The following is a 14,073-nucleotide window of genomic DNA, read 5'->3' on the forward strand; positions in this document are numbered from 1 at the left end:
CACGGTTCACCTTGACCATGTGCAAAAACTAGTACATCACAACGTTTTCCCACTGATCTTTTTTTTTGGGGCGGGGGGGGGGGTTGGTAGATCAGCTTAATATTGCAGATAGATTGTAACTTCCATCAATGTAATTGTCTGCATCACTTCCAATCCCCCATGTTTATATATATATATATATATATACATATACATACATACATACATACATACATACATACATACATACATACATACATACACATACATACACATACATACATACATACATACACATACATATCCTTTAAAAAATATATATATTCCCCTTTATTACTTTCCAACCCCAACACCCTTTCCCTAATTGGAGTAAACTAGTGAACAACAATGCTTAGGCCTCTACTTCCAGCTTATACTTACTATATACATTTTATGGACACAGTCAATTTTACAATAATTATATTTTGTTTGTTTTTTCTCCTGAACTTCTTCTACTCTCAACCTCTCCGATCATTTTCATGATGTCCATCCGGTTTGCTTCTATATGCCATATCTTTCTAACTGTGCTCTTTCACAAAAGCTCCTAACCTACAACCTATATACTTATTATGGACACAGTATGCTTACATTATTAGTTATCTTGTTGTTAGTTGTTATTAGTCCCATCCTTCAACCATTCAACACCACCCATCTATCTCCTAACACCATCCATATAGGATTTCTATTTGCAATATATTTTTCAACTGTACTGTGATGTTTTACAAAAGTTCTGAACCTTTCTATTCTCATTGTTTCTACAGATTGTAAATATTCCAAAGTATTATTATATTATTGATCGATTGACTATGATTTTTCAGATCACCCAGTAATGCTATCTGCAAGGTTAGCTCCAGGTAAATATTGCAATCCTTTAGCCATTCCTGAACCTGTGTCCAAAAACAAGCTACAAATGGACAGTACCAAAACAAATGATCTAATGATTCTGTCTCTTCACAGCAAAATCTGCAGAGCTGGGAAGATTGTATCCCCCATATAAATAACATTCTATTGGTAGCAAGAATTTTATATAATAATTTAAATTGAAAGATTCTAAGTTTTGAATCCGGTGTCGTTTTGCGTATCAGCTCATAAACACTATGCCATGGGATCGGTACGTCAAAAATCTCTTCCCAACTATTTTGTAATCTATATGGGACGGCTGTCAATCCTTTGGTCCTTAAATGAAACTGGTATACTTTTTTATTTATCACAGTTTTCTTTAACCAATTATGTTATTTAATGCAAGGCCAACAGACAAGTTCCTTACTTTCTCCCCCTTCCACTTTCCTCTTCCATTTTTGCGGTAAGGCTGCAATTATTTGGTTGTAATTTTGGGTAGAGCAGACATTTCCATATGTTTTTGTTTCCCACTGATATTTGTCAATAGCGCCTGCTAAATTCTGGGCAGCAATGTTGTTTAGAGCAGTAGCAACACTTTTGCAGTTCTCCATGGCAAACGTTATATATTTCAAAAAAAGATGTGGTAGCAAATATTATCTATACATACTGAGCAGCTCACGTTATAGAAAGAAGCGTGCTACATGGCAGACCAATCTGAACTCATCTCTTGGCATGTCCAGCCCATCCATTATCTCAGCCAATCATGGCTAGCTGGAAGGTTCCTGTCTTTTTCTGTTATTCATTCCATTCAGTTTTAAATCTTGAAATACAAGTTCAATTTATGAATTCAATGATTACATTTGTGCATTACAAATTCAAAGTCTTAAATTCAACTACAATATCCTAATACAAATTCAAAATTATGGAATTCTAATTCAATATCTTAATACATATTCTAAATTATGGAATTCTAATTCAATATCCTAATATAAAATCGACATTATGGAATCCAAATAAAATTAATGTTGGCACTGAAATAGCTCTATATCTCTCTCTCTCTCTCTGCACAACTGATTTGAAAACTATTGGCAAGTACTGAGAAGGTGAAAAGGACACTATTTTTCTCAAAGTGAAAGCGTGAAAAAGTAAAAGGGAATTTTCTCTAGGCCATTATCATTACCTTGGCAGCCAGTCAGGTCTGCACCACACACAGATGAGAGTTCCTCTCCACTTAACTGTTCAGCATATATATTGGCTCAGAAGATTTCATATTCATCTATTAGGGTCCTGCAACCTAGGGAGGGAATGCAATCAACTGACTTCGATGCAAGGGGTATTTACCTGCATCTTAATTCATGGTAAGAATAAAAAAAACACACACAGCAGTAATGTGAAGGGAGGGTGTAGTAGTATCAGTAGCTGTGTACTAGCGAGCTATAGGCTGGTCAGGGTCAGAGTCCAACCCCTCCCTCATTCCTGCCCACTCTTTATTTGGTTCGCTACCTTGTCACCGCGGCGATCGATACCGCTCGGTAATGGCTGCTTGGAGAGCCGAGGGACTTGAATGACAGACAGTGGTAGGACCGAGTTGAGCATGTCCCAGGCTGAGCTGCCTGACTCTGAGCTGAGTGATGGAACTCTGTAGCCGGCTTAATTAACTTCCAGTCGAGTCTGGAGTATTCATGCTCAGTGAACCCCACACCATTACCCCTAGCATAAACAACATGCCAATTAAGAAGAAGAGCTGTTTGAGCGTCCAAAATGACACCCTATTCACTTTATAGGGCCATAGGGCTCTTGTCAAATGTAGTGCACTGTAAAGGGAATAGGGTGTAATTTGGAACGGATCCCTGGTCTACTCTACAGACACACTCCATGCATGGTCCTGTGTTTTCATTGGTTGTCTTAAGATAAATATTTGAACATGTAGTTTGAGACATAACCAGACCAGACAGGGGGTGAAGATAATGAAGACAACATATATGAAATGATCTTGGCACTTTTTCTTCTGCCTCATAATGACAACGATGTTCTTCTCCCCCAGCCTCTTGCATCTGGGCCTTATACACTGTAGGTCTTCAAATGTTGTATAGAGACATCTACTTCGCCCCAGTAACTGTAAAACAACGATTAAAGATTTTCCTGCTGTCAAGTTAGTTTTAAGTGAAAAGCTAATTTGATTGGGTTGTTTGAAAGAGAGATCAATACATTGACCGTGGGAAGGAGGGAGGGACAGCATTGCAAAGCAATTTTACACCATACAGGATGCAAACCCTTGTATGCAAATACCACTAGAGACCCTGCAAACCCAATGCAGCTACACACTTGGCAATTCAGCTCATAAGTGTGCCTGTTTTTTCTTTCCCCTTACTGAGCAGAGTGGCAATTTATCAAGTCTGCAAGTCAGTGGATTTGGCTTGGCTAAACTATTTGCAAACTCCAATTTAACATTTTAAAAGTTTCGGTTGTTAAATTGCCATTGTTGATAAACTCTTAATTGATAACGTCATGTGGTTCTTGAAGAGTGCATCTGCACAAAGTGAATAGGAGTAAAGGACGGAATTGCAACAAGATACAGTATATCCATTTATATGGAAATGCATGTCTTCATTGTGTTTGATAGCAAATGAACAAGGAGTCTTATTCAATAGCACATGTTCCAAATCTTGCATATCATCTAACATTTGTTACACAGACTGGCACACACACATAAAAAAAAAAATTCCATGAAGCTTTTCTTTAGAAAATACTGTGATATTTTATTAAAACTGTTGCAGAAAATCTTTATACAGGTGTCCAGCCAGAAATATCATCTATCACTTAAGGCAAAACCGCAAACAATATCAGACAAACTAAATAATTTCAAATCCTACATCAAAACCCTTGGTATCTTGACAGTTGATGGACCAATGGTAAGGATATATCTTTCATTAAATTTATAAATGTAGCATTATTATAAACCTTTTTATATGTACTTGCTTTAGTTTTTTTTCTGTAATAGGATGCAGAACTGAAAGAATTTGGGTTAATGTTGACTTTTTATTGTACTTATAATTGTTATTATTAATAATATCAATATCATTTATCATTTTTATTATTTACACTCATTCACTTATGTAGTAGTAACCCAACATATCAAAAGCCTGGCACAATACTTTACATATTGCTAGCATATGACAATTTGAAATATCTAACATATACTTCTTTACAAACATATCCAACTAATATTGATACCAAAATCCACTGCCTTTTTTCTAAGTAATACATTGCTGGTCACATTTGAAGCTCAGGCAGTGGTGAGATTGTTGCTAGACATAAAAATCCTACAAACAAAATGATTAAAAGCAGAACGAGATGAATCAGGTGACAAAAAAAGGGACTCACTATCAAACCTCATTTTGAGACAGAATCAGAATGCTGTCTGAAAATGTAGATTATAAAGCAGTTCTCAGACATGCATTGTGTCAGAAATGGATACAAAAGATACACAGGACGTTATAATGGTTGTCTAGACGATGCACAGTATGCTCCCAAAATGGATAGTGTTTGCACTTTTTTTCTGCTGCTGTGAAAACAATTAAACAGATTTTAATACAAAAAAATGGATAATGATTGATACTGTTTATTTACACACACCTCAACAGAAAGAACACGCTTGGAAAAGCCATAGTTAAACTCAAACAACAATATAAGCTCTTTAAAGTACTCTTTTTTGTTTATTTTTTACTCACAACTATATACTGTTTATAGTTTTTTACAAAGTTTTCATAAATACATTTCAGGCTGGGGGGAGTTTTAAATTCAGTGCCCATGATTAGTCTGTCATACTTTACCAATGCAGTAGAGTGGTATTTCACTGTACAATTGTGTGTTGTTGTACTATGATGTACATGATGGCACAAAAAGCTTTTTGAGTAATCCTTGTCATCCCTGTAACCCTTCGTGTTTTGTATTGTCTATTCAAGCATTCTAAAGCAGATGATTCCACTTGTTGCTCTTTTGGTAAAACTCTCTTCAATTCATTCGAGAAGCTTCGCTCCAAAAACAGTATTACTATAGTAACATTCACTTTTCAAACATGTCATTAGAAGTTCATATTTGACTTTGATATACTGTTCAAGAAGGCATGGTAGCAAAATAACATCTCATCCACTGAGATGAGTTCTGTGTGAAACACAGTCAGTCACTCTTCTCGCTTTTCTTAGTGTTTGTCCAACATAGGCCAGGCCACATAGACGTTTGACTCTGTCTTCTCCACATAGAGTTATACCCTGGTGGTGGAGTGTCCATGGGGCAGGTTGGTACTGTTCTGACTGCCGCCAAACGTGTTGAAGTTATGAAGTGGCTGCATGGCGGCCAGCGAGTTCGGGATCATGGTTATGGTGCTGGGCGTCATGAGGGGGATGTCGTCTGGCGACCTACGCAGTGTGAGGGTGTAGTCGGGCGGGCAAGTGAGGCGCAGCGTGTCGTGGGCCTGGAGCGACTCACACTCGTGGTGGTGCTCGTGATCCATCTGCTGCTGCTGCTTCATCTGTAGGGACATCAGCTCCTCGTTCTGCAAGTGGGCGATGTCATTGGCATTGGCCACCGCGTTGGCTGGCCCGGCGGAGTTAAGCTGTGGGCTCGGCCCGCGCCGGTTTGACTCGTGCCGCCGCTTGTCCTTCTTGTAGTAGAGTGCCGCGAACGCCAGGATGTTGAGGAAGAGCAGCGAGGCTCCCACGGCGATGGTGACGCTCAGCTCTGTGGAATAGTCCCGTTTAGTCTCGATAACCACTGCTGATTCGTCTGTGAGGTCCTCACCTTTCCGCTGGTCGGTGGTCTGCTTGGTGTTGGCGGAGGGAACCCCAGGGTGGCGGGTGGTAGATGGCCGATTCCCCGGGAAGCGCTTGGTGTAAGGAAACGGGGTGGTGTCCTGCGGCGGTATCTTGGTCGTTGTGGATACGTACTGGAACAACTCGTTTATGTTGTGGAGGTGTGGAACTAGTTCCAGCCAGAAGGCTACCTTGGTGGCCCGATAGTGGTCCCTGACCCTGGGTTTCAGGCCGATGTGCAGGTAGAGCTGGTCCTTGGGGTTGTACTTCGACCAGGCAACCTCTTCAAAGCGGTTGGGTTTTGTATGGATGAACTTGGTGTCCTGAGGAACGGGCTGGTTTGGATCTCTGAAATAGAGAAGATAAAAAAACATTTGTAATTACGAATGTATTATACAATTGTTATTTTCAGGACCGTATTCTACAAAAGGTTTAAAAAAGACAGAAAAAGAGAAAAGGGCAGTATTCTGAATAATTACCACCAAAGCACTATTTTATCTCTAGGCTTGTGAATTCAATGCTCGTGAAATTGAAAATGATTGACCCAAAATATTTAAATATACTAGAAAGAAATGTTATGTTATATTCCTCCCAAGTGAGTCAATGTGGTCATTATTAACTCTGTAATATTTTTTTTGTGTTTCTTTAAGCCTACTCAAGGGAATCTTCATTAAAGTAAAAAGAAGATTAAGTCACAAAATGGCCACTAAAACTGTCCATTAGATTCACTTTAGAGCTGAGTCATCCTACTGTACAGTTACAAGACTCATATAATTGATTAATACAAAGCATATCCTGTGCCCCCATTTTAACGTTCATAACAAACACCTCTGTGATTCATAGGAAAAATGTGTAATAGTATGAAATGTCCCAATGTCCTAGATCATGTTAAAAATTTTCTGTAACGCAGGCTTTTTATTCTCCCATTGACATTGTGAAGTAGATGTTATAGTGGACAGCCTCAGTGTTGGAATCAAGCAACTCTCCTGTGACATTGTGACTGTGATTTCATTAACTTTCGAAGGGAGACAGAGGCGAGGAGTACAGTCGAGACGACAACCTTGGAGCCTGACACTGTCGAGTGAGGGGAAGGGTAAGAGGAATGGAAAGGGAAGGGGGAATGTCCAGCTGAATGCTGAACAGAAAGAAAGGCCTCATCTTGAGTCATGCACTGCACTCAGGCATCAGGGGACACTCAGGACCCATCAGACCTTTCAAGATACAGACCTGGGTTCAAATAGTATTTGAAATCATTTCAAATACTTTAGCTGGGTTTGATTTAGCTTGCCTGACCCAATGAAACCGATTGAATAGGCGGAAAACCGCAAACCCCGCCCACCTGGCACTCCAGGCAGACTAGTGCCAAAGCTAAAATGTACTTGATCGACGTCAAAATAGGTATGTACCCAGGGGTCTGCTCTGCTTCCAAAACGAGCTCTTACAGTACAGAGAGACTGTGAGACTGTGAGAAGGCTGCTTTTATTACAGCTCCGTCCGTCCATCAGGTGGCCTACTAGATAACAGTGGTCTCAGGGGATCAGGAGATATTTTACTGGCTAATCCAGCATGACAGTATCTCCGGCTGATGGAGCACTGTTTAATCCTGTCATTACCGATTACAGCAGGATCTAAGTATGTCATTCATTTGTAAATGGAAGGGGGGACAGAGAGAGAAAAAATTGGTGTATGTCTGTGCATCCCTGGAGAGCAGGATTCAATTAGATCTGATTCAATATGCTATTATTCAATACAAAGCTAACCTTGTATCATTTTGCTATTTCATTCTATTTGAGAGAACCTGTACATTTGGTTGTATCACTCTTTGAACATCATGGGCCACATTCACCATTATACAATTGCAAAGATGTTACCAAAATGGGTATATTGCTCACAGTACTTTTAACCTATATTTATGTCAAACCCTAGTGCCTTGCTGAATATTTTAAAACACTACAGTCTTTGTTAGTAACATCTTCCCATTTTTCATGTTTTACACTGTCAAAATGTCACCTCTTGGTAAATTAAGCTAATCTCCCAGAAATGGATTCAGTGACTGTCTAGTAATAGTTACATACATAGTGTATGTGCATATGTTCCTTCAAACATGTGGAACCCAGTACAATATCACTTAAGGACTGTAGCCCTGATAGAAGCATATGGAAGCGCCTGCTGTAACAATATACCATTTTCACCGACAAAGACTTGCAATAAAGACAACACTCCAGACGTCCCGTGCTTGTCGGACTGATAAATACTTAGCAAGCTCTTCACATGTATCTCATAAGAGGAAGATAACACAGAGGTGGAAAGCGTTGGTCCATAAAACATATGCTTCCACCATGCTGTCAATCTGTTTTGTGTGATAACAGAAGTACATTCAGATGGAGGGCTAGTCTACACCTCCTAAGAGACTTGTCGTCGCAGGTTTATAGAAATAGCAAAGTCACAGATTTAAATAAACCCAGCTTCTGCTCTTCGCCGGGGGGGGGGGGGGGGGGTGGCTTGCACATTATACTTGCATGTATCTACTCAGATGCTCACAAGAGACCTCCTAAGAGACTTGTCGTCGCAGGTTTATAGAAATAGCAAAGTCACAGATTTAAATAAACCCAGCTTCTGCTCTTCGCCGGGGGGGGGGGGGGGGGGGGTGGCTTGCACATTATACTTGCATGTATCTACTCAGATGCTCACAAATGTATTCAATCCTATCTCCCTCTGTTTGACACAAAGCCTCTCTTTGCAGATGACTGTTGAAAAATCTGCTTTTCCAGTCTGCCATGTGTTCCCAGCTGTCTTCATTTTTAGTTTCGACTATAGCCTGCATGTGCAGTGTATACTAAGAAACAACACACACGCATTCAAGCACACACGCATGAATACAGACACACACCCAGGCATGCACGCACACATGCACACACACACACACACACACACACACACACACACACACACACACACACACACACACACACACACACACACACACACACACACACACACACACACACACACGCCTCACTCATTGTTCAGTCCTGTAACCACTACGAATAAGAAGAACGCTTCCCTGTGCATTGTACTTTTCTATTTTGTATATTACCACACATTAAAGCACTGAGATGAGTAGTTAATGATATGCCTCTCATCCCTCCGAATCCCCTGTCTGTTGTTGGGAGCCTTTTTTCTGGATAACCCTCAATCTAGCAAGGAAATTGAGGATCGCAACGGGAGTATTTGCCTGCAGTTGGAGAGACTCTTGTGAAAAACGGACACTCTCGAAGCGATGAATTTGCTTTGGGTTCCTGCTTTGTTTGAAGCAGCACTACGGGAAAGCAAAAAACACTCAGACTAAAAGAGCCTCCCCATGCCAATAACGTTGCCAATCTATCCCCTGCTGAACTGGCATCAGGTGGACGCTAGCCAAGCCGGAGAGCTGGGGGAGGGAATGCCACAGCCTATGAAGCTGTTCAATCATTTATTTATTCACCTTAAAATGAATTTTCAGTGTGACTGGGTCGCAAACATCCTGCTACCTGGTTAATCCCAGGGTTCAGGAAACAAAGACGTGATCCAAATATCAAGTGATATTTGCAAACTGCAAAGCCTTAATGAAAACCAAAGCATTTACAATACTTATAGAAGCACTGATTTGTTCAGTGTAGTTGAAGCTATGCTCCCATAACTTGCTACGTGTCTTCTCGATCCATGTCGGATATTTATCCACTTCAAATAAACAATCTGACATACAGTAGAAAAAGAGAATTGGACAACCTACCCTGTCTTGGCAAAGTTAGTCCAGTAGGTCATAACCACTGCGCTGAGCATGACGTCGTTCTTGGAGAAGTTGCAGTTGAACAGGTCCGTGGGTCCGATCATGGGGATCCCGAACACATAGGGCACCTCGTCCCCATGTGCCGAGTCAGCCCAGCTAGGCTTCATGTCGCTCTGGCAGTGATGGTAGAAGGCGTAAAAATATGTTGGCGAACCATACTGGGCATGGAGGTCCGCTGTGGCTACGGCCGGAGCCACCCACTGGTGGTCGGTGAAGAGTGCGACTAACGTCTTCCTCCGTGTCTCGGGGTTCTCCTTGTCGGCCCAGTCAGTGTACATGAACTTAATTGTCTCCCTTAGCGTGTCCTTGCCCTCCGGGTAGCCGTAAAGGTGATCCACAAAGTCCGACACGGCAAAGTCGAAGTCGTTGGCCGAGATGCCATCCTCGCTGTCCACGCTGCCCTCCACAAACTTGAACCCTTCGCCTTGGTTGACCCCCAGCATGATGTCGTAGTTGAGGAACTCGCCCTGCTCCATGAGGATCTGAGGGTCATCCGGGATGACGTCGCCGTCGATGACGGGGCCGAAGGCGATGTGGTACTTTGCGGGTAAGATGTTCTGTTCGATCAGCTCCTTGTAGTTCTTACTCTGGAGGCACTCCACCAAGTCGATGGTGTCCAGCATGTTGCAGCCCACCTTCTCAGCCAGCATCCGTGTGTACTTGGCAGGCTGGTAGTTGACCGCCCAGCTGGAGAGAGCTGTACCACTCTGGATGATGGCTTTCTGGAAGAGATCTGAGGGGGAGAAAACTGATGTTAGACACGACAAATCTCAGACATGGTGTTTGGTGTTTTTCACAAATGTAAAAATCTTTTAGCAATGAAAGTGCTAAAATAATACATACACACCCGAAACAGCCACATTGGTATTTACGCAGTATAGAAATAATTGGTATTTTCTGGTATTACTTTAAATAATTCTGATGTAACATCTTCGGTGAGTGCTATAGTCAGTGAAAAATGTTTTGCATGATTATTTATTTTATTTAACTAGGCAAGTCAGTTAAGAACAAATTCTTATTTACAATGACGGCCTACACCAGCCAAACCAGGACAACGCTGGGCCAATTGTGCGCCCCCTATGGGACTCCCAATCACGGCCGGTTGTGATACAGCCTGAAATCGAACCAGGGCGTCTGTAGTGACGCCTCAAGCACTGAGATGCAGTGCCTTAGACCGCTGCGCCATTCGGGAGCTTAATACATACACATTACGTCTGTAACATCCACACAGATCCATACAAATCAGACACAGATCCATCTAGACTGCATATTATCCTATACTGACAAAAGATGAAGCAAAAGGATGATTAAGGACTGGGACAGGGACACCACATCCTGTCAACGCTGGTCATAATAAATTAATCAAACTGAAAATAAAAGACACATTTGTTTATTCTGCAATGAGGCCTCGGGCCACTTATTCATCCTAAATTATGTTGGAGCTGCATGCAGCTTCACGATCTGCCTGGCACTGCCACTCTGCAAATAGGCCACAGCACACTAGGAACACTTCTTGTATGTTACATTTTTTCCCAGTATTTTCTAAGTTCTATTTATATCATTGTGTATGTTTCCAAGCCGCAGAAGCCGACATCTCCCGCAAGGCCTAGTTAGCAACGGAGGTTTATTTAGCTTAATTTCCCCATTTCCTCTGCTATTTGGATGAAGAAATCAGTTAAAGCCTGACTCACCAGAAGTGAATTTAAATATGTTGCATATGCTTCCTGTGTTTACCTCAGTCTGCTTACTGAGGCGTGCCTGTGGAGCCATGAAACAGAAACAGATCATGTCCTACATAGGGAGCAGCGATGAGGGGCTATGGCTTCCATGCCACCTGGGTATGGCTAACGGGAGTGATACAGGAACATAGCTGCCTGACTAACAACAAATCCGATTCACAACACCAATCCAGGTGATAGGCTACTGGGCTAACCTCGGTAACCCAGAACCAAATCACGTGAGAGGGATTTGGTTCTGGGGGATATTGGTAAAATGTTTGGCCTAGTGTGAGTGATGGAACCAGGGTGGCGGATGTTAAAGAAATAATCCACTCAAAAACTATATTTTGGTATTCGTTTTATACAGTCCGAAAATGTTTTGCATGTCAGCAATCAAGTTTTCAAGATAAAGAACTTTCAAAACGCTAATTGTAACTTACCACATCTTCATGATGATGCAAAATGCATCATATAATGCAAAGCGCATCACATCATGATGATGTGGAAATTGGTGTTTTGAAAGTTCTCTATCTAGACAACTTGATTTCTGACATGCAAAACATTTTGGGTGGGACAGTATCAAAAGTGGACTAACGAAACAAATACCAAATTATAAGTTTTGGGTGGATTATTCCTTTAAGGAGGGACAACTACTGGGCTAAAAGGGACAAGAAGATACCTGACTCTGTCTGGTAATATCACTTCCCAACCTGTGTCTTTTTCCATCCCTATCAGCTCATATACTATATATATATACACAGTAACAGTCAAAAGTTTGGTCACACCTACTCATTCAAGGGTTTTTATTTATTTGTACTATTTTCTACATTGTAAAATAATAGTGAAGACATCAAAACTATGAAAGAACACATATGGAATCATGTAGTAACCAAAAAAGTGTTAAACAAATCAAACTATATTTTATATTCTTCAAAGTAGCCACCCTTTGCCTTGATGACAGCTTTGCACACTCCTGGCATTCTCTCAACCGGCTGCTTTTCCTTCACTCTGCGGTCCAACACAAAGGACACCAATAAGAAGAAGAGACTTGCTTTGGCCAAAAAACACAAGCAATGGACATTAGACCGGTGGAAATTTGTCCTTTGGTCTGATGAGTCCAAATTTGAGATTTTTGGTTCCAACAGCCGTGTCTTTGTGAGACGCAGAGTAGGTGAACGGATGATCTCCGCATGTGTGGTTCCCATCATGAAGCATGGAGAAGGAGGTGTGATGGTGTGGGGGTGCTTTGCTGGTGACACTGACAGTGAATTATTTAGAATTCAAGGCACACTTAACAAGCATGGCTACCACGGCATTCTGCAGCGATATGCCATCCCATCTGGTTTGTGCTGATGCTCCAGATACTCAATTAGTCTCAAGAAGGCCAGTTTTGTTGCTTCTTTAGTCAGCACAACAGTTTTCAGCTGTGCTAACATAATTGTAAAAGGGTTTTCTAATGATCAATTAGCCTTTTAAAATGATAAACTTGGATTAGCAAACACAACGTGCCATTGGAACACAGGACTGATGGTTGCTGATAATGGGCCTCTGTACGCCTATGTAGATATTCCATTAAAAATCAGCCATTTCCAGCTACAATAGCCATTTCCAACATTAACAATGTCTACACTGTATTTCTGATCAATTTGTTGCTATTTTAACAGACAAAAAGGCTTTTCTTTTGAAAACAAGGACGTTTCTAAGTGACCCCAAACTTTTGAATGGAAGTGTATATAAATAAAATAAAAACTAGTTGATTGATAGTATATCCAGTGAAAGCTGGGTTCAAAAGTGTCAGAGCCCAGTCTAAAACCTAGTAAATGAGGCATCATGCAGACACAGTCCTCTAATCATCTCACATGACCTACAGTAGCACACTTTTAAAAACAGGAAGTAGGACCATGAATGGCAAATGTTTGAATTGGACTTCTGAGAGAACGAAGATGGAAGAAGAATTCTCTGCTTTCTGTGTCTGCTTTCAGTTTTTTATTGGACATAATTCAGAACTAGATGTTATCCCCTGAGGTTACTCTCACTATTGTCACTCAGTACCAGCAGCGGACATGGAGAGAAATTAAAGTCCATTGACGAGTGCAAGATATGTCCATTTCCTGCCGTAACTGATATTGATTTATATTGATGGAAATAAAGTCTGAAGTTGCGAGATGTGCCGGTTAAGATCTATCTGGGGTTTTGCCCTATGGAGACTGATTAGGTAATGCTGTTTTCACAGTCATTTACTCAAATAGCTCCTGATGAGATTCAGCTGCAGAGAAAGAGAGAGCGCAAGAGAGTGAGAGAGCGAGAGAGAGAACGCACAGCTAGCTATTCATTTGTCTATCTCTGTTTGCGTCCCAAATGAAATCTTATTCCCTATATATTGCACTACTTTTGACCAGAACAAAAGTAGTGCACTATAGGGAATAGGATACCATTTGGGACGTAGACTTTGTCTGCCTCTCTACACTGTGGTGTGCACTGGGCTGAGGAGAACGACTATGACAGTTAATGACACTCACATTTCTAGGATACTATTTTCTAATGATAATAAAAAACAGAGAGATGTAAATGTACTATAATGTGACGGCGGTTAACCATTCTAATATTCTTGATATCCACCTACCACTTTTCTCTGGCTGGTCACACAAATATCTAGTGACTGAGGTAGGCAATATTTTACACTTGGGTGAACCTGTGAACACACTCTAGTTGTTATCTCTGTCATGTGGCGATGAAATGTGATGCTACATGTTCTCTGAAAAGTCATAGTGGTGTATCCTGACTGTTTAAATCATTCATAGGCTGCATCCCAAATTGAACTCTATTCCCTATTTAATGCACTACTTTTGATCAGGCA

At 41.1% G+C, this 14,073-nt stretch overlaps 1 protein-coding gene across 4 annotated transcripts in view; it reads right to left on the bottom strand.

Annotated features, from left to right (window-relative positions):
* Positions 1-5,122: 5,122 nt before the first annotated feature.
* The window catches only part of nlgn4xa (neuroligin 4 X-linked a), a gene marked incomplete at both ends in the record, with an annotated part of 51,579 nt that continues 42,628 nt past the window's right edge, over positions 5,123-14,073 (bottom strand). For 3 of the 4 annotated variants that reach the window (XM_084155155.1, XM_084155154.1, XM_084155156.1), the window contains 2 exons: positions 5,123-6,017; positions 9,442-10,231. In XM_084155155.1, the coding sequence (XP_084011281.1) occupies positions 5,123-6,017; positions 9,442-10,231 (1,685 nt within the window). Of the gene's footprint in view, positions 6,018-9,441; positions 10,247-14,073 lie in introns of all 4 variants that reach the window. The other variant, XM_084155157.1, reaches the window with a different exon arrangement.

Source organism: Coregonus lavaretus, assembly GCF_964263955.1.
Source record: "Coregonus lavaretus genome assembly, chromosome: 38".
Taxonomy (NCBI): domain Eukaryota; kingdom Metazoa; phylum Chordata; class Actinopteri; order Salmoniformes; family Salmonidae; genus Coregonus; species Coregonus lavaretus.